General features: G+C 39.2%; 2 protein-coding genes across 2 annotated transcripts in view; one reads left to right on the plus strand and one right to left on the minus strand.

Moving 5' to 3' along the window:
• Window positions 1–417: 417 nt before the first annotated feature.
• FAM237B (family with sequence similarity 237 member B) lies at window positions 418–1,529 on the plus strand. The gene is made up of 2 exons (XM_074157665.1): window positions 418–799; window positions 1,504–1,529. Exons 1-2 carry the CDS (start codon window positions 418–420, stop codon window positions 1,527–1,529), a joined length of 408 nt encoding a protein of 135 aa, XP_074013766.1.
• A 4,141-nt stretch (window positions 1,530–5,670) lies between these two features.
• CFAP69 (cilia and flagella associated protein 69) overlaps window positions 5,671–26,224 on the minus strand; it is a 33,000-nt gene continuing 12,446 nt past the window's right edge. The window contains exons 10-23 of the mRNA XM_074157403.1: window positions 24,925–24,973; window positions 24,719–24,840; window positions 24,019–24,235; window positions 22,994–23,158; window positions 21,479–21,597; window positions 20,892–21,010; window positions 19,736–19,817; window positions 18,549–18,741; window positions 17,790–17,927; window positions 15,456–15,532; window positions 14,195–14,389; window positions 10,543–10,629; window positions 7,944–8,048; window positions 5,671–5,847 (exon numbers count right to left, since the gene is read on the minus strand). Coding sequence (XP_074013504.1) covers window positions 5,671–5,847; window positions 7,944–8,048; window positions 10,543–10,629; window positions 14,195–14,389; window positions 15,456–15,532; window positions 17,790–17,927; window positions 18,549–18,741; window positions 19,736–19,817; window positions 20,892–21,010; window positions 21,479–21,597; window positions 22,994–23,158; window positions 24,019–24,235; window positions 24,719–24,840; window positions 24,925–24,973 — 1,845 coding nt within the window. The remainder of the gene's footprint in view (window positions 5,848–7,943; window positions 8,049–10,542; window positions 10,630–14,194; window positions 14,390–15,455; window positions 15,533–17,789; window positions 17,928–18,548; window positions 18,742–19,735; window positions 19,818–20,891; window positions 21,011–21,478; window positions 21,598–22,993; window positions 23,159–24,018; window positions 24,236–24,718; window positions 24,841–24,924; window positions 24,974–26,224) is intronic.

Genomic DNA, 26,224 nt, shown 5'->3' on the forward strand with positions numbered 1-26,224 from the left:
TGGACTGCTCCATGAAAGACTGGCTATTTATAGCTCTATTACTTGTTTGCAATCATTTAAAATAGAATACCACTAGAACCGGGACCTAACAGCTATTCATCTGATTTTGCTGATGATCTATACACAGGAGCTTAAGGGAAGAAGTCTTGAGCTCAAGGAGCCGTTCTGATGAGGCTACGGTCACTTCAAACTTTATGCTTCAGGTTTTCATGTTCTAAACAGCATTAACAATTTCTAGGTGCAAATCCAGCTCCAGCGTTAGTGTTCATTGACTGGTATTTATTCCATGGTTTGAAAAGTTTTCTGTATATATGTATAAATCATCTCTTGGGTATCCTTCTAAGTTATGTGAGAATGAGCTACATAGTGGCAGAATCACTGATTTTATACATTTTCTTTCAGGTATCTTCTTGGAGTATGGAATCTGTATGGAAACGAAGGTGGTATCTTCAGCTGGGTTGTGTATTGATACTGAATTTGGTTTATGCCAATCTAGATTATCAAAAAGAAACTCCTGCAAGCCTGGGTCAGATTGACCATCAGTGCTGGGAAGTGTCGTCCCATGGGCTGGTGGAAATGAAGAAACTCAAGGTAGCAGATGCGGTCATTGATCTCTGGGACTTCATGATGTTCCTAAAGGAATCCCCTAAGCCCAAGCACAATGAACTCTTCAATGATTTAGCCCAGAACTTCTGGGATATGTATGTAGACTGTGTGCTCTCAAGATCACATGGAATGGGCAGAAGACAATTAATGTCTCCCAAATACTCTTCCACATACTCACATAGAACTTTACAAGGTAACTACAGAATATGGTGTTAGTCCGTTATGTCCTAACATTAAACTGAACCGCTGTTCCATGCTTATCCTTGATTGTTTAGACAACTCAATATAGTAATTTCTAGTTTCCTGTCTCTACTTGTCCAAAGTATTTGCATCTTTCAATGGTAGCCACTTTCACAATACATGAGTCGAAAGTGGTTAGGGTCCTACATTTCTGTATGTGACAAAGTGTAAAAAACGTCACGTATGCATGTGGGAGTGTGTGGCAATGGATGCTGCATTCTCCGTTTATCACTGTGTGCATATAAATGACATTACAATGCTAAAAGTCTCCTGGTGTTTGGACTTCAGTCTCAACTTTGGGGAATCGACCCTCTGTGAGAAGGGAAGCTCAAATCCCTGACTGCTTGAACCTTGTTCTTCCCATTAAAACTATTGACACATAATGTGATCTCGTGGGCACTGAATCATCAAACAGTGACAAATTCTGTTGTCGTGGTCTGAGATGAGTCTGAACTGAAGTCGTACAGGCGATTGGCTTCATACCTTATTAACCAATCCCAGACCTGTGTGCTTCCTTCCTCCTCTGCAGTACGGTTTTTATCTGATGTACCCAGCCAGAAGTTTTAAGTTTCCGGACTGAACATGGAGATAATTTAATCCTAGCATTCCTAACCATATTCCTTGGAAAATAACTACCTTTCTTTCATAATCTTGCAGGGTCCGCTTTCACCAACCCATTTTAGGCCAAAAGGGGAGAAAATGAAGATACCTCAGCAAGGCAACATCAAAATGAAGGAGCACAAAAGCACAGCGTATACTGTAGATGCTTAGACAAAACCATTGGCATGGTTCAAACTTTTTTTTTTTTCTCTGTGTAAGGTACTTAACCACTGTTAAACTGATAGGTACATCAGCTCCCACATTGTCACTTTTGCTTTCCTGTCTTGCAATCTACCAGGGTTGCCTTTTTCTCACTGCATGCGTGAATGCCTTTGCATTTTGAGTCAACACCTTTGTTCTCTCAGGTAAGCTTGTGAGTCTGAACCACTGGTGTATTTTTGTAGAGGCTCATCTTTTCCAATAATTCTCTTTTTTAAAAGTTAATTTTGATGGAAACCCAATATATTTTTATATGTTAGGCAATGGATAAAATGTCAATAAACGTATTTTATAGTGTCTTGCACATACAATCAACTTCACTTTTAAGAATTGAAAAAAAGTGTGACATCAAGCTAAAGGGAAGGATATGCTCATTTTAATGTCCTGTGCAGTCTGAGCTTTGCATTTTGTCACTGCTTAGTCTAGGCTATGGATTAATTAAAGTATTTTTCTACGCAGCAAGGTCTGAATAGTATTTTCTTGTCTATTGACATGTTATTTGCAAGCCTGCTACTAGTTATATTAAGAACAGTGCTTTACACAAGACTGCTCTTTATTTACACATTCATACAGGTAAATAAGTTGATACAGTTCATCCCTGTCACCATCCCTCAACGTCACAGTTGAGAAGAGACTCGTGCATCAAGTGGTTTGAAAGACTGAGAGACTAGCTTGACTACTGCTCCCATTACCAGAAACCATCCAGCATGGGTAAGCTAATTCAGGCAAATTAACTGTCTCATAAATTCATTTCTCCTGAGCACAGAAAGCCTGAGAACAAATGGGAACACTCAGAGACGCTGACTGTTCTCTGCTTTACTCCTTGGGCTATACAGCTTCTTCAGTCCCTCTTGTGTTCTGGCCTTTTATGGGATCCCAGCTGGGTTTAATTATTGTAGGAAACAGTACTTACACAGTAACAGCATATAAACCTTCATAAGTAACAAGAAATCCATCCCAAATAATGCCTACCTCATATATAGTTTGTAAAATATCCAACAATTCTCATAGATTTGTAAATGTTCATTTCTGTAAATACAATATTGAACTGCATCTTGTAAAATGGAGTATTCTGAGGGGGTACAAAAGTAGTGAGACATTTCTCCCACCCATCAATGTAAGTTCCTGATGCAAAAAAATATCTTAAATAGAGGGAGTCGTGACACACCCGAACATCAGTTTCAGGAACTGAGACATCATGATGAGCAGCTGTTCCAGCAATATTCAGTTTATAAAGCTGTGCATTGTATTGCATTTGCAATAAAGAAGGTGTCCTAACTGTCATAATCCAGATAAATAAATTCCCCTTGTTCACACCTACAAATAATTTTATTCGTCACTTACAGAAGCGTAAAACTATGGTAACATTTTAAAGGTAATGTCTCCTATATTGGTGATGTCTTAATTGAACGCCAGAGCGAGGTATCCTATGCAGTTTTAAAAGATCCATCTTTCCTCAGACTGTAAGTCTTTGCTTTAATTCTATAGGAGACAAAGGTGCTTGGCATCTACCATAACTGGCTCCAGAATGCTCGAACAAACTATTGCTACGGTGACCCTGCAGTGTCTGCTGAAGGGGCAGGTGATTGTAAACAACAGGAACACAGCAGCAGCAGCAAAACAAATTCCAGGTGGAAATACCTGTTTTGTCTCTGACAGGGCCATGGAAAGCCAGCTGGCTGCTCCTCGGGTCTCTACAAGAGGGTTTCCCAGTAAGGGGGGTGATTTCCTCCACCAGTCCTCAGCACTCACTCTCTTTCCATCCCTGGGTTACAGCAGGAAGAGCAAGCCCAGTTCCCTTGGGTTCCCCGCAACAGCCAGACCATAGTCCACGGCTCACGGCAAAAACTGTGCTGTGTGAAGCCTTGTGTTAGAATTCATTTATGAAGTATAAACGTGAGCATTTCAGGAAATTCTGTCCCTTCTCCAGGCTTCACTACAATTAACAAGAGCATGTGCAGCTTCATGCCTGCAACGCCAGGGTGTCTGCAGCAGAAGCACGGTGCGGGGGGGAGGAACACGGCTCACTTTATGCCTGATTTAAAGTTTTTACATAAGCATAAATATAACCTGATTTCCAGTTAAAAGATCTTTTATATCCGTACCTTGGCTATGCTGCATGGCTGTAGCCTTTGCTAAAAAATTGGAAGGACTTACATGAGTCCTGTATGGTTTTTTGGAAAAAATAGGCCGGTGCCTTGCTGCCAGCAGTAAAGAGTCACCCACACATCATGTATATGAAAGCATATAAAAAAAATATCTAAATGTCACAGTCTTTGTTCTCCTAGTCAAATATTTATTGTTTGGTTTTAATTGTGAAAAGACAATGGAGCATACTTTTTGTGGCCCCAGTGTGTAGATATATTTTCTCATTCTCCAAACCAGCAGTAAAGCAGCGTAGCTGTTGAAGAGTTGTGAGAGAAATACAAACATAAGGAACTGAGCAAGACTTTGCTTGACACAGAAGACTTCAGTTAGATAATGTCTATATACCTTGGCTTACCCTTCTTGCTGGCAGGCAAAAAATACACATACAGGCTTGTTTAAACAAACATACTTAAATTGTATGCAGATAGTTTTGAGAAAAAACGTCATAATGAAATGAGATTATACTTAAAAATTACCAGCTAGCAAAGTGTCAGCATAAAAATGAAATTAAATTAAATTAGCATAGCTTAATTTCTCTGTCTTAAAGTACTAGATGACTGTTGTACTCTACAATGTAGCGTTTAACAGACCTGCCCATAAGAAAATGCTTCTGATCTTTGGAAACTAAACGTGGATGTTTCTCTGACGCTTAAGTACCATCTCATATGGCTGTTTTGTTTTACTATTTTCTTTATGTTCTTCTTTTTATAGAATTCAAGTAGACAATTTTTAAACAAAAATCTCTGCCTTCATTTTAATGCCAGCTCTGCTATGTCTTGTTACAGAGACAAAAAGATTTTTAAGAAACGCTTACACAGCTCCCCCCCCCGCCCCACTCCCTTCTTCTCTTTCAGAAAGTAAAAAAGGGAGTTGGAAACCGAGTTCTATCTGTTTAGCTCAAATTTATTTCCAATTTTCAAGTTGGCTTTTAACAAAGTAAAAGCTTATACTTTTCTCACAATGTTGCTTACAGGTGAAAATGACAGCCTACAAGCATATGTCACAGAACCCCTTGCAGTGTCACGGCAGTTCATGCCATAACACTGGAGACCAACTGCTTTTAAAAGGAAGCAACAGCCTCTGAGAATCTTGCTCTATTGAAACATAGCAAATTCTAGCTTTGCCCAAGTTAGGAAAGGAGATAAAAGCTTACAAACAGTCAACTACAGAAAGGTCTGCTGCTCACAAGCTTGTGTGGGTATTCTAGAGGTGCTAGGGTGGAAGACGATGAGTTCTTACAGCAGACAATATGAGCAATAACCCAAGAAATAATTAAAACAGTAAGATCAGTTAAAGAGCTGTGAGAAACCTGTGAGAAGCAGAACATTTCAGCACCTCTCTCTAACAGGCTCGGAGAAACTGTTGGCACAGACAAACTTCTTAGTGAGTCTTTAGAAGAGAACTGAGAGAATAGAAGTCAGAAGTCCTGATGCTAAAGGCAGCAATTCTAGTAATAAAATGGACTTTGACAAAATCCAGGAGGGTACGGTATCCAGGAAAACAAAGAACTGAATGCATTTATGTGATGGTTCATCACTCTGCTCACTCACACTGCAATGTGTGGAATGTGTCAACAAGAGATGGAAATCTAAATAGTGGACTTAGTGATAGTGGATCAGAGTGACCTGACACCAGCACACAAAATTATTAGACTCAACATATCTTTGTACCATACTGTACGGGGTACTTTTATTTATTAATAAATCATCCCCATGTTTATATTAGTTAAGACAAAATATAATTTTACTCTCAAGATGCTCTATGCAATTCATCAAAGCTTTACAAACAGATTTTATCTTGTATCTAAAATACACATACATTTCACTAAAATATTAGAAGCACTGTTCAGAACACTATTTATTCTACAGGTACCGAATCTTTCTTGACCGAGTCTAATGTTTTAACTCTTTTAATCTTTTTCAAGTCTCCTTTGTAAACAGAGGGCTTTCTACGAGCAAGGTCTGTAACAGCCAGTGGCCCTCCAGTTAATTGAGGAGGTGTACTTTCAACAGTTACTAAGCGACCAGATCCAATCTGAAAAACAAAATAAATGCATTGCTTGACATTCATGTTAGCATTTAAAATGAGATAAGCGTTAAATCATGAACTGTCTTTCAAAAATATTATTCAGCTGGTGGGGATGCATGCTGTGGTTTCTGAGGTCCACTCAAACTATTCTTTATGCTAAATTCACAAATTGTTCCCATCAGTACAAAGGAAAAGACAGAGTTGTTTTTCAGCAGGTACCTTTATGTACTGTGCTTTTCTGTCTTTGTATCTGATTTTATGCATAGAGGAAAAGAAAGTGAAACCTTTATTACAATAGAAGTTTGTTCTGCAATGGTATTTGGATTTGTGTATAATATCAGACACAGTTTTTGTCCTCAGAATTTCCCTATACAGTAATACTTCAAAGAAAAAAAAGGGAACAGACCCTGTTTCTCTCAGAATGCAATTGCCTCTAACTACTGCTCCAGGAAAACTCCCAAGACTGAGAGAGACATACACTTTCCAGTCTCATTACTACTCTTTATGCTGTATACGTTCAGGTCTTTGAATAAATAATCCCTAAGTGACACCTCTATCTTCTAACCATGACCTACTAAAACAAACAGCGCAACTCTTTGAGTGCATGTGGCTTGTGTGTTTGATTACTTGACCTCAACTTGTTTCCAACAACCATCATTTAATTTTCATCTCTCCCTATTAAGACTGTTTGGGAGAGAGGGGGGAATAAAATTGTTAAGATTGTTCCACGAAAAAGATTGCCAGCCATATCTGTCATTGGTAATTCTTATAAGCGGTATACCCAAGGGATTTTGTCTGATGTTGCCGATGTGTATTCCTTTTCTAAATACACTTATTCTGCAAAATGGACTAACCTTTTCCTTGTTTTTGTCTACAGTTGTTGAAACATTGATTATAGAAATGTTGATTATAGAACCATAAAGATATTCTCTTGTTAAATCCTCTCCCTCCAAAGAAATGAATAATCTTGGCTTGAGGTCCAAGTCTTTACAATAAAACCTAACAATGTATTTCTCTCTACTAACAATTTCCTGAATACTCATGCTTATATTTAACTTTTTCAGATACTTTCTGCAAAATATTGCTGATTAACAGTCTCACTGAGATATGCATGTAACTAAATCATTTTTCCAGCCCACTTCATCTTGCATTCACAGATGTGTCCCTCCATATCCTTCAGAAGTTTAGGGCAAAGATAATTTGATAAAAATCCTAGTCCAGCTCTCTGAGACCATACCCTTGCATCTTATTAAGATCCTCCTTTCTTCACCACATCAAACATGAACCGCCTCTTTTCTTTTTCAGGATGCAGCCACCTTAGCTGTCATTATTTATTGATAAGGGAGAGCCCGTGATAATACAATCTCTTGCCTTTGTGCAAGTTTGAAAACAACACCTCATGTTTTTTCTTCCTTGTTTCTCCTTATATGTAAGAGTAACTTATAAGCAACCAAGAAGCTATCCCTCCCCCTAAAATCCCACTTAGCTGTGATGGTGACACAGAAATCATCCAGCCAGCTCAAAAGCAGTTACTGACTGGAATGGAGATTCTCCCATGTCTTACCCCAGCTTGTCAAAATTCAACATCTAAATATGCTGTTACACCCGAATAAGATCTTAAGAATGGCTTTTATTTTCTCACACTTCAATTAACTGATAGAAATGAGAGAAAAAAGATCTTTTCTGCAGATGCAACAAGTGACTTGTCTGCAGACAGCCAGGAACACGTTTACTGACAAAGGACACCTCTACCAAGCTGTGTATTAGGGATCACACAGATTTACCCAACAATAAATGAAGGAGGTCTTGACCTCAGCAAGGTTTCCATGAAAGGCTGTCTCTCAAGGGGTATGTGTCAAGTAGCACAGGGACCACCTTACCCACGTCTTATGAGTAATTTGCAGATCTGAATCTCATTCTGACCAGCAACGAGTCAGACGGGGCAGTGGTGCTTTGCATGAGATACAAATTCTTTCTTACATACTTGGAGCTTGTCAACATAAACATTATTAAAGAGTCAGTAACAGCACATATGCCATCAGAATAAACCCCAAACCACTTACGCATTAATGAAAATAGAACTGTCATTGGGGATGACTTACTGTTGTACCAAGGCCTTTAATATCAGTAGAATGGACAGCTTCATTTTGAGTCTTTGATTTACATCTGGAAGCCTCTACTGATTTTTCCTGAAGCCTTTTTGCTTTCTAAAGATAGTTAGAAAAAAGGCAAAATTACTTTAATCACAATGAATTGTATCATTTGCACTTGTTAGAAAATATACAAACAAAATGACAAAATTAACGAGGTGGTAATTCTATTGGCCTTTAATTGTAAGTACCCTCCCTCTGGTTTGTGACTCTCTCTTGTACTGGGGACCTGAAAACAGAATAAATGAACACGGCTTCCCAAGAGCAAGAACAGAATAATCACTTGCTGTGACCCATATTCTTTCTAATGTAGCCATATATAGAATCATAGAATCATAGAATGGTTAGACTTGGAAGGGACCTTAAAGATCATCGAGTTCCAACCCCCCTGCCATGGGCAGGGACACCTCCCACTAGACCAGGTTGCTCAAAGCCCCATCCAGCCTGGCCTTAAACACTTCCAGGGATGGGGCATCCACAACTTCCCTGGGCAACCTGTTCCAGTGCTTCACTACCCTCACAGTAAAGAATTTCCTCCTAATATCTAGTCTAAATCTCCCCTCTTCCAATTTAAAACCATTACCCCTTGTCCTGTCACTACACTTCCTGACAAAGAGTCCCTCTCCGGCTCTCCTGTAGGCTCCCTTCAGATACGGGAAGGCTGCTATAAGGTCTCCCCGGAGCCTTCTCTTCTCCAGGCTGAACAACCCCAGCTCTCTCAGCCTGTCTTCATAGGAGAGGTGCTCCATCCCTCTGATCATCTTCGTGGCCCTCCACTGGACCCATTCCAACAGGTCCATGTCCTTCCTGTCTTGAGGACTCCAAAGCTGGACACAGTATTCCAGGTGGGGTCTCACAAGCGCAGAGTAGAGGGGGGTAGAATCATCTCCCGCGACCTGCTGGTCATACTTTCTTGATGCAGCCCAGGATGCGGGTGGCTTTCTGGGCTGCCAGTGCACGTTGCTGGCTCACGTTGAGCTTCTCATCCACCAACACCCCCAAGTCCTTCTCCTCAGGGCTGCTCTCCAGCCATTCTCCGCCCAACCTGTATTTGTGCCTGGGATTGCCACGTCCCAGGTGCAGGACCCTGCACTTGGCCTGGCTGAACTTTATGCAATTTGCACGAGCCCATCTCTCAAGCGAGAGAGAGAGAGAGATTTGCACGAGCCCATCTCTCATATGCTGTTAGCCTTCATCACCACAAGAGCACACTGTTGCCTTACGTTCAGCTTGTCACTCCATACACAGTACACATCCACACAGCCAGTCAGTCCCCAGGCCGTACTGATGCATGACAACCTGTGCTAGTTTTGACTGGGATAGAGTTAATGTTCTTCACAGTAGCTAGTATGGGGCTATGGTTTGGATTTCTGCAGAGATGTTTTAGTTACAGCTGAGCTGCGCTTACACAGACTTTTCTGCTTCTCACACCACCCCAGCAGTGAGTAAGCTGGGGGTGCACAAGAAGTTGGGAGGGGACACAGCTGGGACAGCTGACCCCAACTGACCAAAGGGATATTCCATACCATATGACATTGTGCTCAGTCTATAAAGTCGGGGGAAGAAGAAGGACAGGGAGGGCACGTTCAGAGTGATGTATTTTGTCTTTCCAGTTAACCACTACATGTGACGGAGCCCTGCTTTCCTACAGATGGCTGAACACCTGCCTGCGCAGCGAACAACTTCCTCCTGAGTGGCCTTCCTTCTTCCATAGGCCATAAACTTTCCTTTTTTTCCTGAGTTCCAGTAAAAGCTCTCTGTTCAGCTAGGCTGGTCTTTTTCCCCTATTGGCATGTCTTTTGGCATATGGGGATGGCCTGCTCCTGCGCCTTAAAGACTTCCTTTTCGAAGAATGTCCAGCCTTCCTGGACTCCTTTGCCTTTCAGGACTGCCTCCCAAGGGACTCTGTCAACAGTCGAAGTCTGCCCTCCAGAAGTCCAAGCTGGCAGTCCTACTAACTCCCCTCCTTACTTCTCCAAGAACTGAAAATTCTATCATTTCATGATCACTATGAGCAAGTTGGCCTCCAACCTTCACATCACCCACGAGCCCTTCTCGGTTCACAAACAACAGCTCTAGTGGGACGCCTTCCCTAGTTGGCTCATTCACCAGCTGCATCAGGAATTTCTCTTCCACACATTCCAGGAACCTCCTCGACTGTTTCCCCTTTGCTGTATTGTATTTCCAGCAGACATCTGGTAAGTTGAAGTCCCCCACAAGAACAAGTGGTAGTGTAGACATACATGCTCACACACCTACACACACACCCCTAATTGCAAGTGCATAAACAATGTTGATCCCCAATTTGTGACTGTAATCAGAAAAGTAAATCATAGAATCATAAAATCATAGAACAGCAGAAGAATCAAAGATTGTGTAGCTTTGCTAATACATCTTATGGTTCATTCTTCTATGTCTGTGTGAATATAAAATTTACTATAATTTCTACTTTGGATATCCTCGTAATTTATTAAGAAATGTGTTTGTAATTTCTCAATTATTATAACTACACTGTGAATGTAAATTTTGCTCCATCACTCAGATTTCTTACCTTTAATGCCTCATAGTTTGACGTCCGAGTCAAGAAATTTTCCCAAGATTTATTTACCATTTCTCTCTGCTTATGGATAGCTTGGATCTGTAATATAAATGAGATTTACAAGATGTAACACAATCCTGTTCTCATGAGCCTTCCTGAACTCTTTCCTTGTGCTGTTTGGATAGTAGGTTCACCTATGCCCCTGCAGTTTCCTTAGCTCATACCCCTCACTTGAGATCGGATGATAATGCTGTAGTAATCTACATGGCCTTTACAGGCTTATGCACTGTCTTTAAAAAAAACAGGGTTACCTTCTCTGTGGCAAACAATTTTTCCCCTCATCCAACACAGATGTTGGAAGAGCCCCCACTCTTTCAGGAATATTTTCCGTATATTCTCACTCCAAATGCTGAATAACAGAGATGGAATCAGTACTGGTGACAAAAGTGCAGGCATCATAACGCATGACAATCTTGGAGAGAGTTGAGAGCTTGTGGGTGAGGATTAAGGGGCAGGCCAATATGAGGGACACCGTTGTGGGTGTTTATTACAGACCACCTGATCAGGATGGGGAAGCTGATGAGGCCTTTTACAGTTGGCTCAAAGTAGCCTTGCAATCACAGGTCTTGGTTCTCATGGGGGACTTCAATCACCCTGATATCTGCTGGGAAGGCTACACAGCCAGGCATGTAGAGTCCAGGAGGTTCCTCCAGTGTATTGATGATAACTTCCTGATTCGGGTGGTGGAGGAGCCAACAAGGAGAGGTGTACTACTGGACCTAGTTCTGACAAACAAAGAGGGACTGGTGGAGGACATTAAGGTTGTGGGCAGTGATCATGAAAAGATAGAGTTCAGGATTGTGGGTAGTATGCACAAAACAACAAGTAGGACTGAGAACTTGGATTTCAGGAGGGTTAACTTTGACCTCTTCAAGAAACTGCTTGGAGAAATCCCATGGGTTACAACTCTGGAAGATAGGGGGGCTCAAGACGACAATATTAAAACATTGTTTTCTCTAAGCCCAGGATCGGTGCATCCCTGAGAGCAAAAAATCAGGCAAGGGAAGCAGGAGACCTGGGTGGTTGAGCAGGGAGCTTCTGAAAAAGTTCAAGTGGAAGAAGGGAGTTTACAGTGCGTGGAAGAAGGGACTGACCACTTGGGAAGGTTACAAGAATGCCATTAGAGTATGCAGGGTTGAAACGAGGAAAGCCAAGGCCTTCTTGGAATTAAAATTGGCAAGGGATGTCAAAGTCAACAAGAAGGGCTTTTTCAAGTATATCAGAGTCAAAAGGAAAACCTGAGAAAATGTGGGCCCATTTTCGAATGAGATGGGTGCCATGGTGACAGACGATGCAGAGAAGTCGGAGTTGCTGAATGCCGCCTTTGCTTCAGTCTTTACTGATCAGGCCAGCCCTCAGGAGCCACAGAATCTGGAAGAATCAGAGAAAGTCTGGACAAAGGAAGACTTTCCCTTAGTGGAGGAAGGTCAAGTTAGGGAACAGTTAAGTAAACTGGATGTCCACAAGTCCATGGGTCCTGATGGGATGCACCGGTGAGTGCTGAGGGAGCTGGCAGAAGTCATTGCTGGGCCACTCTCCAACATCTTTGAAAGGTCCTGGAGAACAGGCGAGGTGCCCCAGGACTGGAGGAAAGCCAATGTTATCCCAGTTTTCAAAAAGGGCAAGAAGGAGGACCCAGGAAACTACAGGCCAGTCAGCCTCACCTCCATCACTGGAAAGATAATGGAATGGCTTGTTCTGGGCGTCATCTCAAAGCATGTGGAGGAAAAGAAAGCTATCAGAAGTAGTCAACATGGATTCACCCAAGGGGAAGTCATGTCTGACTAACCTGATAGCCTTCTATGATGGCATGACTGGATGGATAGATGAGGGGAGGGTGCTGGATGTTGTCTACCTTGACTTCAGCAAGGCTTTTGACACTGTCTCCCACAGCATCCTCATAGATAAGCTTAGGAAGTGTGGATTAGATGAATGGACAGTGAGGTCGATTGAAAACTGACTGAAAGACAGAGCTCAGAGGGTCATGATTAGGGGCACAGAATTTAGTTGGAGGTCTGTAACAAGTGCTGTTCCCTGGGGGTCAGTACTGGGTCCAGTCCTCTTCAGTATATTCATCAATGACCTGGATGAAGGGATGGAATGTACCCTCAGCAAGTTTGCTGATGACACAAAACTGGGAGGGGTGGCTGACACACCAGAAGGCTGTGCCACCATACAGCGAGACCTGGACAGGCTGGAGAGTTGGGCAGAGAGGAACCTGATGAAATTCAACAAGGGCAAGTGTAGGGTGCTGCAACCTGGGGAGGAATAACCCCCTGCACCAGTACAGGTTGGGGGTGACCTGCTGGAGAGCAGCTCTGAGGAGAAAGACCTAGAAGTCCTGGTGGACAGCAGGATGTCCATGAGCCAGCAATGTGCCCTTGTGGCCAAGAAGGCCAATGGCATCTTGGGGTGCGTCAGGAAGAGTGTGATCAGCAGGTCGAGGGAGGTTATACTCCCCCTCTGCTCTGCCCTGGTGAGGCCCCATCTGGAGCACTGGGTCCAGTTCTGGGCCCCCCAGTTCAGGAAGGACAGGCAACTGCTGGAGAGGGTACAGCAGAGGGCAACAAAGATGATGAGGGGCCTGGAGCATCTCTCTTACGAGGAGAGGCTGAGGGACTTGGGTCTTTTTAGTCTGGAGAAGAGAAGGCTGGGGGGGGATCTGATTGACGCTTATAAATACTTAAAGGAAGGGTATCAAGAGAATGGAACTGGTCTTTTTTCAGTGGTGCCCAGGGACAGGACAACAGGAAATGGGCACAAATTTGAATATAAGAAGTTCCACCTACACATGAGGAAGAACTTCTTTACTTTGAGGGTGGCAGAGCACTGGAATAGGCTGGCCAGGGAGGTGGTGGAGTCTCCTCTGGAGACATTGAAAACCCGCCTGGACACATTCCTGTGCAGCCTGCTCTGGGTGGACCTGCTTTGGCAGGGGGGTTGGACTAGATGATCTCCAGAGGTCCCTTCCAACCCCATATCATTCTGTGACAATCCCTCAAAAACACTAACATGAGATTTTAGACAACTGGACCAATTGATCTTACTTCTCAGAAAGCAGGAGAGGATGAGACACTAGATGAGCAAAAATGCCAAATGCTTGCCTTGTCACCAAAGCTGGAAAATCTCCATACCTGGTCACTCTCAGCAGGCTGGGAAACACAAAGCACTAGTTTGGGAAGTAATGAAGCTCTGTGGATATTCAGTTTATAACAGAGGCTTATGTTTCATTTTAAGAAGCGGATGTAGTTGTAATAGGTACCTTAGATTGTTAACTGCTACAGATGAACACAGGTGCAACTCTTATAGTAAGATAATGATCATTCCTCATTACACCATTGCTGATGCATCACTGATGATACTGCTCCATTTTTTCATGTTGCTTTCTAAATATTGGCAAACTTATACAAATTGAGAGAACTGAGGTTAACCTCATTTAATTTAAAGTTAAAATTTTACTGCTGAGACAGATTGAAATATCTTCAAGCAATACACACATACGGAATTCTCAACATTGTATAATAAGAAAATCTTCATATAAGTTGACAAAAAAGCTTTACATTGGTTTTATTTTTAAATTTACATTTAATACTCCTTGTCTTACTTTTGTATATGCTTTTTCTTCCTCTTGGATTTCTTGGTGATGTTGACTTTCAAGCACTTCAGTTTGCAGAGCAGCAACCATTCTTCCAGTATCTTCTGGTACCTCTGAAATAACTTTCAGGGCTTCTTCATCCAATGCAACAGGCCTGAATTCTTCCTTTAGTTCTGCACACAGTTCACTCCAAACTTCTCCAACCTGTGTGTAAAACACACACCATGCTAGTTGATATTTATCCATTTTTTTTCAGTTCCAATTATTCAAAATATAATACAGCAACAATCTCTCTCCTTATTGTTGTTTCACTTCCCAGAATTTTAATGCAAGGTTAGACTTCAGTAATGTTATGCCAAATTCATTCATGATAGTCCTCCCTAAGCCTTCCTAAGACCACGCTTGGCTCCACAGAACAGTAAGAGGAATGCTGATGACTACGGAAACTCAGAAGAAATACAAATAGCTACTAGATACCAAATTACAAGCGAAGTGTTGTGTCCCACTGGCTTCTTCTGTAAAATCTCAAATTGTTCACATTATCAGGGCAAACTGCAACATAAGACATAAATGGAAACTGGAATTATCAACTAAAGATCCAGTCTTGCTAGTTCCTGAACACTTTAAGCTCTCACAAACTTTGTTCCTAAGCAGAAAATTGGCATAAACTGAAGCATCTTTTGAGTAGGATGGCTCCCACAAAGCTTATTACCCTGTTCTTGTTTCCTATAGGCCCATCACTCTTAACTTTTGACAGTATGGATGGATACTGCATGAAGGGACAAAGATGGGAAAGCACAGAAAATCCTTTATCAGAATGTGTGTTTAATGTCATTTTTAATAGCAAAGTGCGCCCTTCCCCTCCCACCCCCCCCCACTGACCTCACAGAGGTAGTCCTACTCTCTTGCCCTTCTCTTATTTCTTACTCCTATCCTGGCACACTCCTGTTTCTTGAGCTGGCAAACAGTAAAAACTATTTTTTTCTGAGTTATTTTTAACTAGCATTGGTTTCTAGTCTTATTTTCTATGCAGTCACAAACATCTGTAGCAGTACAGATGGTACAAAAGGAAGAGTCTGGGGAGTGCTGGAATCATGTAAGTGGGACTGTTTATTTTGATGGTAAATACTGGCTTACACTCTGTGAAACTATCGGTGACTTGTAATATACGTGACAGCTTTTGAATGTTAATTTGTTCATTGTATCCTGACATATAGTTGCTATATTTACAAACAGATACAGCAGTAATATTTTCTTCCACAATACTCACTTTAAAGTCAATATAATGCCGTATGATAGCAAGTGTGACAAAATCCTTAGCAGACAAGCCACGTAAATTTTCAAAACCTAAACAAATATTAACCATGTCAGTATTAACAGCATGTTGAATTTATCTTAAAATATAATGTTCTAAAAAAGACTCAATCTTATTTGTCATATAATCACATGCAAAATCTTTATCACATACACCTGTCAGTCACTAGTCTAATCATGAGCAGGTTTTTGGTGATAATACTCCTACTTTTTCTGTAATAAATTCACTCTATTCTAACTCTTTACTTATCAGTGTCTCCAGTGAAATTCCAATCACTTGGAAAGCCAGGATTGTACTGCATTTGCTATGCTTTTGGGGTAAGGGTTTGATCTGCTGAAGCAGACAAATAGTTGAGTCCACAGGTCACTGTACTAAAGAAGCAATTCGGCACAAACAGAGTTTGCTTCAGCTGTGAAGTAGCCAACAGAAGAATTGTATCACAGAGCCTCTAGTACTTTGTTTCAAAACTGTGTAATGAGGGTTTCCTCCATCTCAAAGATTTGAGCCTTGAGCATAATGACTCCATCTTTTAAAAAAATATGTTTAGAATACATGTAAAAGATTAACCTAGAGAAGTATGGGTGCTGAGACTATGCTGCTTTTTTTTTTTGCACACTAAATGTTAATTATACCTGTTTTTTTTTTTAAGAAAAAACACCCCTATATAGTCTATCAAATCTCATTCTAGACTTCATTATACCGTCTGTGTGGTAACTGGGAATGTAGCATCTGTCTATCAGAATATAATCACATCATGTTTTTGAAGTTAAGAATACCATAAATAAAGACCAATTAACACTGCTTTTCTAGATCACCATGTTACAGGCTGTTATGGAGTATGACGTACGAGGAAGATGCTGAGAAAATACTATGAAAATCTTTCCATTTTTTTATCTACTTTTAATCCCTTTTTTTTATTATCCACTTTGATGCCATTTCAGTACTTCACAGGAGACATTAAAACATATATAACTAACATAGGAAGTATGTGGATATAGGAGAAAGTTGGAACAAAATCTCATTTAAAAAAATAAAAAAATAAAGAATTTAGCTGTGATCCAACATTCAACATAATTAAAAGTAATAAAAATTGGTAAGAACCTGGGTTACAAGCGAGGAAGAACTGGCTATAGTTTATTAGAGAAACTAAGGTTGTTTCAAACCAGGCGGTTCTCTAGGTTACCCAGGAACTGGCTGAAGCAATCTCAGAACAGTTACTTTGAGCCTGTGGAGGACAGACTTGAAAAAACAAACACAATGCCTATTTTTAAAAGGGGGAAAGGAGAAGCCAGAGAATAGTGGTTCAGTTCAGTTCCTGAAAAAAGACTGAAACAAATAATTAAACAAAGTTTATGCAGTTAAGTGGTAACGTAAAATGAAAACATTAACATCCAATATGAATTAGTAAAAACAAACCATGTCATTCGATCTAGCTTTTGCTTACAGCCAGATAAGAAATCTTACAGATGCGGAAGAGTTCATCATGTGTCTTGACTTCAGCATAGGTTTTTAGACAACGGTGTAATGTGTATTCATATTCAGTGTGCAAACAACATAGAATAGTTGGGACTAGGAGGGACTGCAGCATTTTGAAAGAAAAGATTAGAATGCAAATTAATCTTGCCAATCTGAAAAATTATCTAAACCCACAGAATTTAATTCAGTAAGGACAAATAAAAAATTCTAAATGTAGGAATAGCATCTTTACAAATTCAGGATGGTAGATGATCATACAAGATCCTAAGTCAAATGAGAAAAGGATGAGTGGAAGAATCTAGTTCTATTTGGCTGTGAGGCTTCTGCTGGAGTACTGTGTTCAGTTTTGGGACACTACAGATCAAGAAGAATGTGAACCAATTGGAAAGGTTCAAGAAAAAACCAATGAGAATAATTAGACGTTATGCTGTGAGATCTGTGAGTAACATCTACAGAAAGTAGTATTTCTTAATCTAGGGAAATAAAATTAAATGTGAAAGTGTTAAAATATGTGAAAGAGATACTGTGTGTGGGAAAACAAATTACAGAAACTTTCTAGCAAAATTTAGGTTTAATACTAGGAAAACTCATCCTAGTGACAGAGGCAGCAAGCTACTGGGAAAGTCTTCAAATCCACAGCAGCAGGGACTTTTAAGAACAGGATGAGCAGGTATCTATCAATAACAGAGTGTTGATGACGCATCTTGAAGTTTCCTTTGATGTTTCTTTTTTATAGTGACTTTATTGATTGCCAGTGAACAAGTTCATTTTAATGACAAATATGACACTGACAAGGCAATTCACTTGTCTTACCTAGCTTGCATAATAAGAAATAAAGTTTTGCCCGTATGTTTTCTGAAATTTCCATGATGGCAAAGCTGGGATAGTTGGCAGGAACAGGGATGACCTCTTGCTGTTTCTGGAAGTTGCTAGCAATGGGTCTCTTCATATCTAATAATTTCAAAATACAAAACAAGTGTGAAGAATGAAGAGGTGGTATGTTCCTAAAGCTATTAAACTTAGAGGAAATGCTATCTATGTAAGGAAGCATGAGGATCTTTAACATGCAGCTACAGACATATTCTCTTCTGTGATGCCTCCTCCAAAAGAAGGCAGGTCCATCTTTGTGGACACTATGTAAATCATTTTGATAGTTTGGCCTGGAGTTTGAATATAATTTGGGCCAGGAAATATTAATTAGCATGACTAATGATTTGCAAGACTATAGCACTCTTCTTACTTCTTTTTACAACATATAACAAAACACAAAGCTGTTTGTGGAAGAAAAGAAGTAGTTTAACTGTCCAGCATTAAAAAAGCTGTTCAGGCTGTCCTAGTCACGGCTCCCTTCATTACTTGGTTCATTCCCAGCTAATGCAGAAAATGCCATCTAGTGGCCAGACTCCAACGAAATAGATATCAGGTATTTTGGATTTGGTAAGAATTACAGCATAAAGCTATAAACATTGTAATACACTTTCATCAGGATTCAGACTGCAAAAGCAAATACTGCCTTTGTTTTACCTTGTTCAGTGGAGCTGCTCACAGTTTTACACGCATCATAAAACTTACCAACAATCCTTCCATATTGATCACGATTGACTCCTAGCTCACATTCCTCCTGTCTCCATAACTGTATTAGAAGATTAGCTGCTGTTTGATCTTTCTCCCCTCGCCAGGTATTGATGTGCGAAGCGGTTTTAGGGTTGTCACAAAATTCAACCAAGATTCCAAGAATTATATTGCACAGGTTCTTCTGCTTTAACTTGGTGAAGGGAAAAGGAAAAAATGTTTTAAACTGTTCAAAAGACAGTGATGTTTACCTTCAAATAAATAGAGAAATTGTGTAATATGTAATCGAGTAACTGCAAGCTTTTCATCACACCTACTTGCCCAAAACTGGTGTATAAACGTGTAAATCTTTCAAGTTTCTGGAATCCCGCCATATGAAATTCTATAAATCAAGGAATATGAGGGGAATGAATGTAGGATCATGTAAGATGCGCATACCTGTGTGTAGAATTATGTAACAGGTTTTGTATTCATGCCTCCAGGTTCACATGTTTGAGACTGTACTACTACCACGATTTATTTTTGTAAGAAACAGACCCTGAAGGCAGTGGCTGAGCGGTACCACACGGCACCTGCGCTATTTGTGGTCAGATTTTTTAACAGCAGATGAAGGTAGGGCAGGGTCTGCAGCCTCGAACTTCAAGGGCATCAGAGACTGGCAGTACGCCCAGCAAGAATGAGGAGGGAATGAAACAAGGAAGGAGCATGCTTATTTTGTAAGAGGTGAAATGCCTGTGCCAGCTCTAGGTTCAGGACCCATAGAAATAGCTACACATACAAAATACACGTACAAACTAACTTTAAACATCAAAACTTTTAAAGCCTGAAGTGTATACTAACTCTGCTTTTACTAACTTCGAGATGAAGAACTGAGGTGCTTTTCTAAACAGAGATGTCATCCAAAATAAGAGGATAGCTTGAGTTTTCTTTTAAAAAAGAGTATATTTTTGGTAAATTTAAAACTCTGTCAAATACCTATTTTGAAAAAAAGATGCATGGAAACTCTGTCCAATCATTTCTGAGTGGATATCCTGGTGTTTGATTACCTTCCTATCTCAGGGAATTACATACACCAGTCTTTTTGTAAGTATTATAGTAGTCTGAGGAGATACTATAAAAAAATATACAGTTTTCCATGTTGTTTTACTACTCTTTCATTCTGTAACAACAATAATAAGAATACCTACTGCCAACAAATCCAGAAGGAGAAAAATACCCTGTTTTTCAAGAAAACGATCCTCTGCAATGTAGCATCCAATGACACAGGACCTTAAACAGAAATAATTTGCCTGTGTAGAAACATTTTTATGCTTTAGAACATTCCACAAACATCTCATTTATTTTACTGAATTCCATAAATATATTTGGTATGCAACATGCTTCATACCTTTAGGGAGTAGAAAAATCATGTTTCGCATCTCTTTTCACTTACACTGTATAATTAAATATACCCTGCTTGACTGCTCTTGTAGCACCCCAAGAAATTTGGTAGGTTCACAATGAATTGGATTAGAAAAGGGATTTGAACTAAAACTAACTCAGTAAAAGAGGCTAAAATTTAACTAGATCATGCCCCTGATCGGGCTTATTGCAAGGCTGTGTGAATATTTTTGCCAGCAGAATCAAGGGGGTGAGACAAATAAGACTGTTTCTTTTGGCAAGTGTTTGCTTCTCCCAGCTTAAAATGAGAATAAAAGCAGCATTCACAGTGCTATTGATTCCTTCTCTCATTTCCTCACTTATGGTCATTAGCACAGAAACTGAAGGGATCTCCTGCATCACTGAAACCAGTCTTTTCTCCCAAACATATCAGTTGGATTTTTATATATTTATAAGCCTCTACCTTAAAACAAACTAACTTTTATTTGTCCTCCTATGTATTGCTGTTCTCTAATAGCAATCTGCTAAAAATTTCTAGCCCAATATATAGCCAGTTTACAAATACTTCTTCTTATGCTTACACAGTTTTTAAAAAATACTCTTGCCTACTGTCTACTCTTGCCTTCTGTTTACTCCTCTGGAGTTATTTATAGACTCTAACCATACACCTCTCTTGAAAGTTTTAGGTAACTTGCATTGAAGTATCAGGAGGTGACCCTGTGTGGGGAGTTGGACTGCTTTGTAGGGAGTTAGGTTGTCATACTGAGCCCTATTTAGAAGAGAATACATGCAAAATATTCTGTTTATTTTGTATCATTTTAGGTTAGTTAAATTGTATGAAGGATTTTTAAACATTTTAAATAAAGGTTTGTATGTGCAGAGAAATACTATAGTATTGCAGACCTAAAATACAAGATCTACCATTTTTAAGAGTTACTGCCACTAAAATACTTCTTTACTAACCACAAGCAGTCAAGTGCAGTGAAGAGGAGATGATTATGGCCTAATCCACTATATAACTTCTTTGGATCCATCTGAATGAATGGAATAAGTGTATTCACTCCTTCATAGCTGAAGAGTTCCTGTCGAAACATTAATTAAAGCAATATGTTTCTTAAATAATATTTACTAAAGAGCTATATAAAAGAAAATACAAAGGAAAATGGAAAATGTAAATATTTATATTGTAATAAATTTTACCCACTCGTTAGAGCAGGATTATAAGGATCATAAGGATATTCCTTATCATATACATAAGAAAAAGAGATATTAAGTTTTTCCAATCTGCTAATTCCATTAACACACTTTCATATATTCATTCAAAAACTATGTAAATTAGCAACTAAATAGGTGAAACACTTGCTAGTGGATTTCTGAGTAATTTTGCATTTTAACCGTCACTGTCACAGAAACCACTTAACTGCCTTGATTTGTTAGCAATGAACTAAAATTGACATCTGCTTTTGAATAATAAAGAAGCAGTATCATTTAAATGAAAATATACCATGTTTTGTTGTTTTCTGCACATTACAAGATAGAAAGATACATACCTTTCTGTGGAGATCATTTTCACAAAGAGCAGACAAAAGAAATAATACATCAGCTTCAATTTCGAGTAGAATGGCCTCTTCTTTCTCTTTAGATTTGTTTGCTGCGTACTTTAGGATGTCTATAAATGAATTTATTTTATACATGTGAATGTCCTATACACAAGTCAGAATTCTATTACAGCTGCTGATTTAAAAAAAAAAAAAACCACCAAATTTACACCAAGAGACTTTTAAAGGAATCTACTTATGCTATTTGTTTTTATATCTCTTGTGTTTTCTAACACAGCACTCTGATGCTGTAGTTCCATGGACTTTACTCTTAGTGACAGTCAATGACAGCAGCTTGCACTGACTTTTTCCTTGTTCCAGCCCCTTGGTTGTGTCTCTGTCCTGTCCCTTATATTGTGCCACTGCAATGAATTCAGGGCAATAATCTGAACTTAGCAACTCTTAGAAAAAGGCAAAGAACTTACTGATTTGCTCAACTGCAGAGCCTCATAAACATTTGTACTTACAGTGGAAATGTGGGAGAGACATAAACCACCACCACTGCTGAGAAAATCAGCCTTGGAACCACTGTGTGAAAGGGCACATTCAGACACAAAAGTAACTCCCCCAAAGTAAGAAAAGTTACTTGAATCTGATGTGTATGGTATAGTGTTAGTTTTACTGTCACTAAAATCTGTACGTTTTCACAGAGTTTTAACTGGAGTTCGATTTTCAATGGACGATATAAGATCTTTTATTTCTAGGCTTTCTATTAGAACATACTCTGTGAATTCCAAAGGATCTTACCTATTTATCCCTTCCAGTATGATTCTTTCAGAGCACTGGAATCTTTTAATTATTCATAGAATCTTAGAATCATTTAGGTTGGAAAAGACCTTTAAGATCATCGAGTCCAACCATAAACCTAACACTGCCAAGTCTCACTAAACCATGTCTGAAAAGAACTTAAGACAGTGTATAGCAAAACTTAAAATCAAATGTAAAAGTAGGTATGTGTTACTGAACGAGAAAATGCTCTAAATTGCAGGACCAATGGTAAAGCAGTTTTATTGTGCTTTTATTCTTCATAATGTTATTCATATAAAAGTAAAGTCTAATTAGTTTTCTTCTACTCTAAAGAAAGAGGAGTTGTGGAATGTGACATCATAATAGACTTAGGTAGAACAACACCCATGGAGTTCCCAGGGGCTACCACAATGAAAAAATGATGTAACAAATGCCGAATAATAGAAGAAAGAGAGCAGAGGCAGGTTTCACTCTGAAATTATACACCTAGGCTTTCACAGCTGTCTGTTTTGCTGAATTCCTTCAATTCTGTGTGTTAAAGTGTAACAAAATTCAAAATCAAATCAATTACATGTTGAATTAATTGTTTTGGGCTTTTTTCGGTTTTCAGCAGTCAAAGGAGTAACACACTAAAACCACAGCACACAAAAAAGCAGGAACATTCTTAGTGTCAACAGAAATGCAGTAATTTTAAGTATGGCAATACAAATTGTGCTTTACCTAGTAGCTGGCTAATTGCTCCCTGGTCACACAAATTAAGGTTCACAGCATCATCATAAAGGGACACAACAGATCTCAGCACTCTCAGGCTGTAGCGCATTTGTGCGAGTTTGTTGCCACGACCACCTGTTCCATGGAAACTGTTACCTTGACCAAAGAAAGGAGCTGTGGAGCAATCACAATGAGTATTTCTTTTGGCAGACAGTGTATTTTCAGAATAATCATGTGCTTAGGAAAAGAAAAAAAAAAGGCTTATCAGCATAAGCAGCCTAAAAACAAACAAACCAAATCCCTTAATGTTGGAAAGTCTTCTTATTCAAAACCATCTAGTAATAAGCCTTTCTGTGTAGGGCTACACTTTTTACATTCATAAGAAAGGCATAATCTTGGTGATCATTTAAAATTATTACAATTTTTTAAACCTTATTACGTTGATGAGCAGTCTCCAAGACTCAAAATATCTTCTCTAGCATGACATGCAATATCAACCTTTCGATATCCATTCGACCCAAATGAAAAATTCTTCCTAGAAAAACTTATCAATTTTATGACAAAAACTACCCATCCCCAGAAAACCAGTCCATGAAACTGGGTGCAGTAAGTTATCTTTCTGCGTAGCCCATACTCTTAGCTGATGGCCACAAGCCAGCTTTAGTCTGGAAGCTCTCTTACTGTGCACAGCTCTAAGTTTGAGCTAAAGCTTCCTGCCTCATGGCAGGAATTACTGGTTGGACTTGTTGCCACAATAGGTGTATCTGGCTAGCTTAACACAGTCAGTAGAGATGTGGGGCTGCTCACACAACTGAATGAGTATCAATATAGTAGTATACAGTGAACGGAGCACCAGCTAATCCTTCAGTAGAAAAAAAATATTATGGTGGTTTTTTAGAAAGATTAGTTTCCTACATAACCTATTGAAAAAGAATCATTTTGACTTCATGATTTTTACATTTTTCCTTCTGGCCAAAGAAAGTTGAGCTGTGTTTTGAGGTTACTGTGTGTGAAAGACATGAGCATCTACTGACCTTGGCATATGCACCATTCTAGAAACACGAGGAGAAGAGTATTCGCCTGGCAGGACAAATATTTATCTACTAACACGGGAGCCACTAAAGCTAGAACAGCAATTGCATGAAGCTGTAATTCTTCATATTGGGCAGCCGACCAGTCAGAAAACCCAGGCTTTTGATTTGGTTTTACATAATAAAGCAAAGCTGGCATCACACCATTTTCACTGAGAAGCTGCAGAGTCAAGACAAAGAGAGAGACAGCTTAGAGGTTTCACATGCAAATAAGAAAAATCTAAAGCAATGAGTTAAATTTATCCGTCCTACATTAAGAAAATTATTTTTTACTGAAAAAAGTGTGTCATGAATGCTTCAAGTACAGACAAACTCTGTTTATATTCTGTAGCATTCCCACAGACTGCGGGTTGTTAAACTTTATTATGTTCTTCATATGTATTTCAATAATGCTTTGCAGTCACCCACCAGATAATTTTCGTAGCATAGTCTAGGTTTGTAACTTTTCTAAAATAGAAACTGTATGCTGCTTTCAAACAGCAGGACTTGGTCTGAAGCTATGTATGAATTCTTGATTTGGAGAACAGCTCATTTTGGTCTACTCGACTATGCCAGATGGACAGCTAAACAATATTCCTGTGATTCTTTTCACCTTTCTCTCCCCCCCTCCACCTACTGTATGTTGTGTTCTGTTACAACTTACCGGTACAGCACGTGGGTCTTTAGATAAGACTCCTATTACATTAAATAGTAACTTCTTCAGCTCGAAGTCCTCATAACAGCAGGTAAGTTTAAGACTTTTTACCAGGGAATTGGGAATTTTAACTATGAAGGAAATTGTAGATAAGTTACAAAAATATCATAATTAAAAGTAAAACTAGTGTAATTATGCACTATGAAATGCCTTACCTTCAGTAAATGTTGCAAGTACTATTAACAGCTCTGTAAACCCGCTTTCCTAATAGGCATTCAAAAAACATACATTAATTAAATTAAATTGCAGTGAGATTAAGACCTATGATTTCATTTTAGTTTTGCTTTTTTCTTCAGAACACAGAGTTTATGTATCCTCTGTCAGAATAAACAGAATTTTATCAAAGAAGAGATCAACTATTTGGACATTGCATGATACTAACTACAGTCCTAAGGGTAAAATCAGTTAAACCCACGTCCCATTCAATACAAGTCTGAACGTATATGGGGAAGTCCCAAACTCATGTATTCAGTACTATAATCTACCACACAAGAAAACCATATTCTCAGTACTGTTAGAGTTGTGTTTTTTAAAACGCATTTGTGCACATGTAAGTTTATACATCAGGGTCAGTAGTACATACAATTTTGTGCCCTCAGTTGTGTGTACTAATACACTTTTATTTAACTTCATACTTGTGCATTCACTTGTGCATTTCCAAGTATGCACATGAAAACTGCATGTATGAACAACATGCATTTACAATATTACATGTTAAATATCCTGAAAATAAAATCTTGTCATTCACAGTTTCTAGAGAACTAAAAGAAGGACAATTATGTCTAATATAACTACAAACAGGACCAAGGCCAGGGGGTGTCTATACAGTACACTGGGGGCAAAAGAGCTTTGTTTCTGAAGTGATTAGAAGCCATGGTTACCGGGACATTGCTCTTCTTGAGCAACAAAATACATTAGCTTGGCCTCAGTACTCTGGCAAAGCCACCACAGAGCTTTCCACTAGCTCCCAACAGGAGCAGTGCTCACAGAACACTACACAGACATCCCCACAGAATCAAGCAGTTCTACTAGTTTTGCAGCAGCTTTTTTGATGCCTAGTTCTGGAAGTTAGCATACACCCAAATGACTTTAACAATCAGAAAAATATTGCGGTACACAACTATATGGCCTATTGGCTTTTGTCTCTATGGGATCTATATTCTCTATATAAAGCCATTGCAAACTGGTTAAATAAAAAAAAACAATATTAAAACATTAATGATTTCTCCTTGCTGATTAATGCAGTAGTAAATTCTGATGGAAACTAGTAAGCAATTATCAAACAGACAGTTTTGTTCTAACACAATCATAATTGATATCATTATAAGCTTTACTTTACATAAATTTTCCAGTTTACTTTTGATGAGAAAATTATTCTCCTTTTCAAAGGCTCATATGCTGGTTTCTGAATTAAGTTAAATACAAGACTGAGTTTTCTGAAGTTGCTTGGATAGT

This window comes from Numenius arquata, chromosome 12 (assembly GCF_964106895.1).
Source record: "Numenius arquata chromosome 12, bNumArq3.hap1.1, whole genome shotgun sequence".
Taxonomy (NCBI): domain Eukaryota; kingdom Metazoa; phylum Chordata; class Aves; order Charadriiformes; family Scolopacidae; genus Numenius; species Numenius arquata.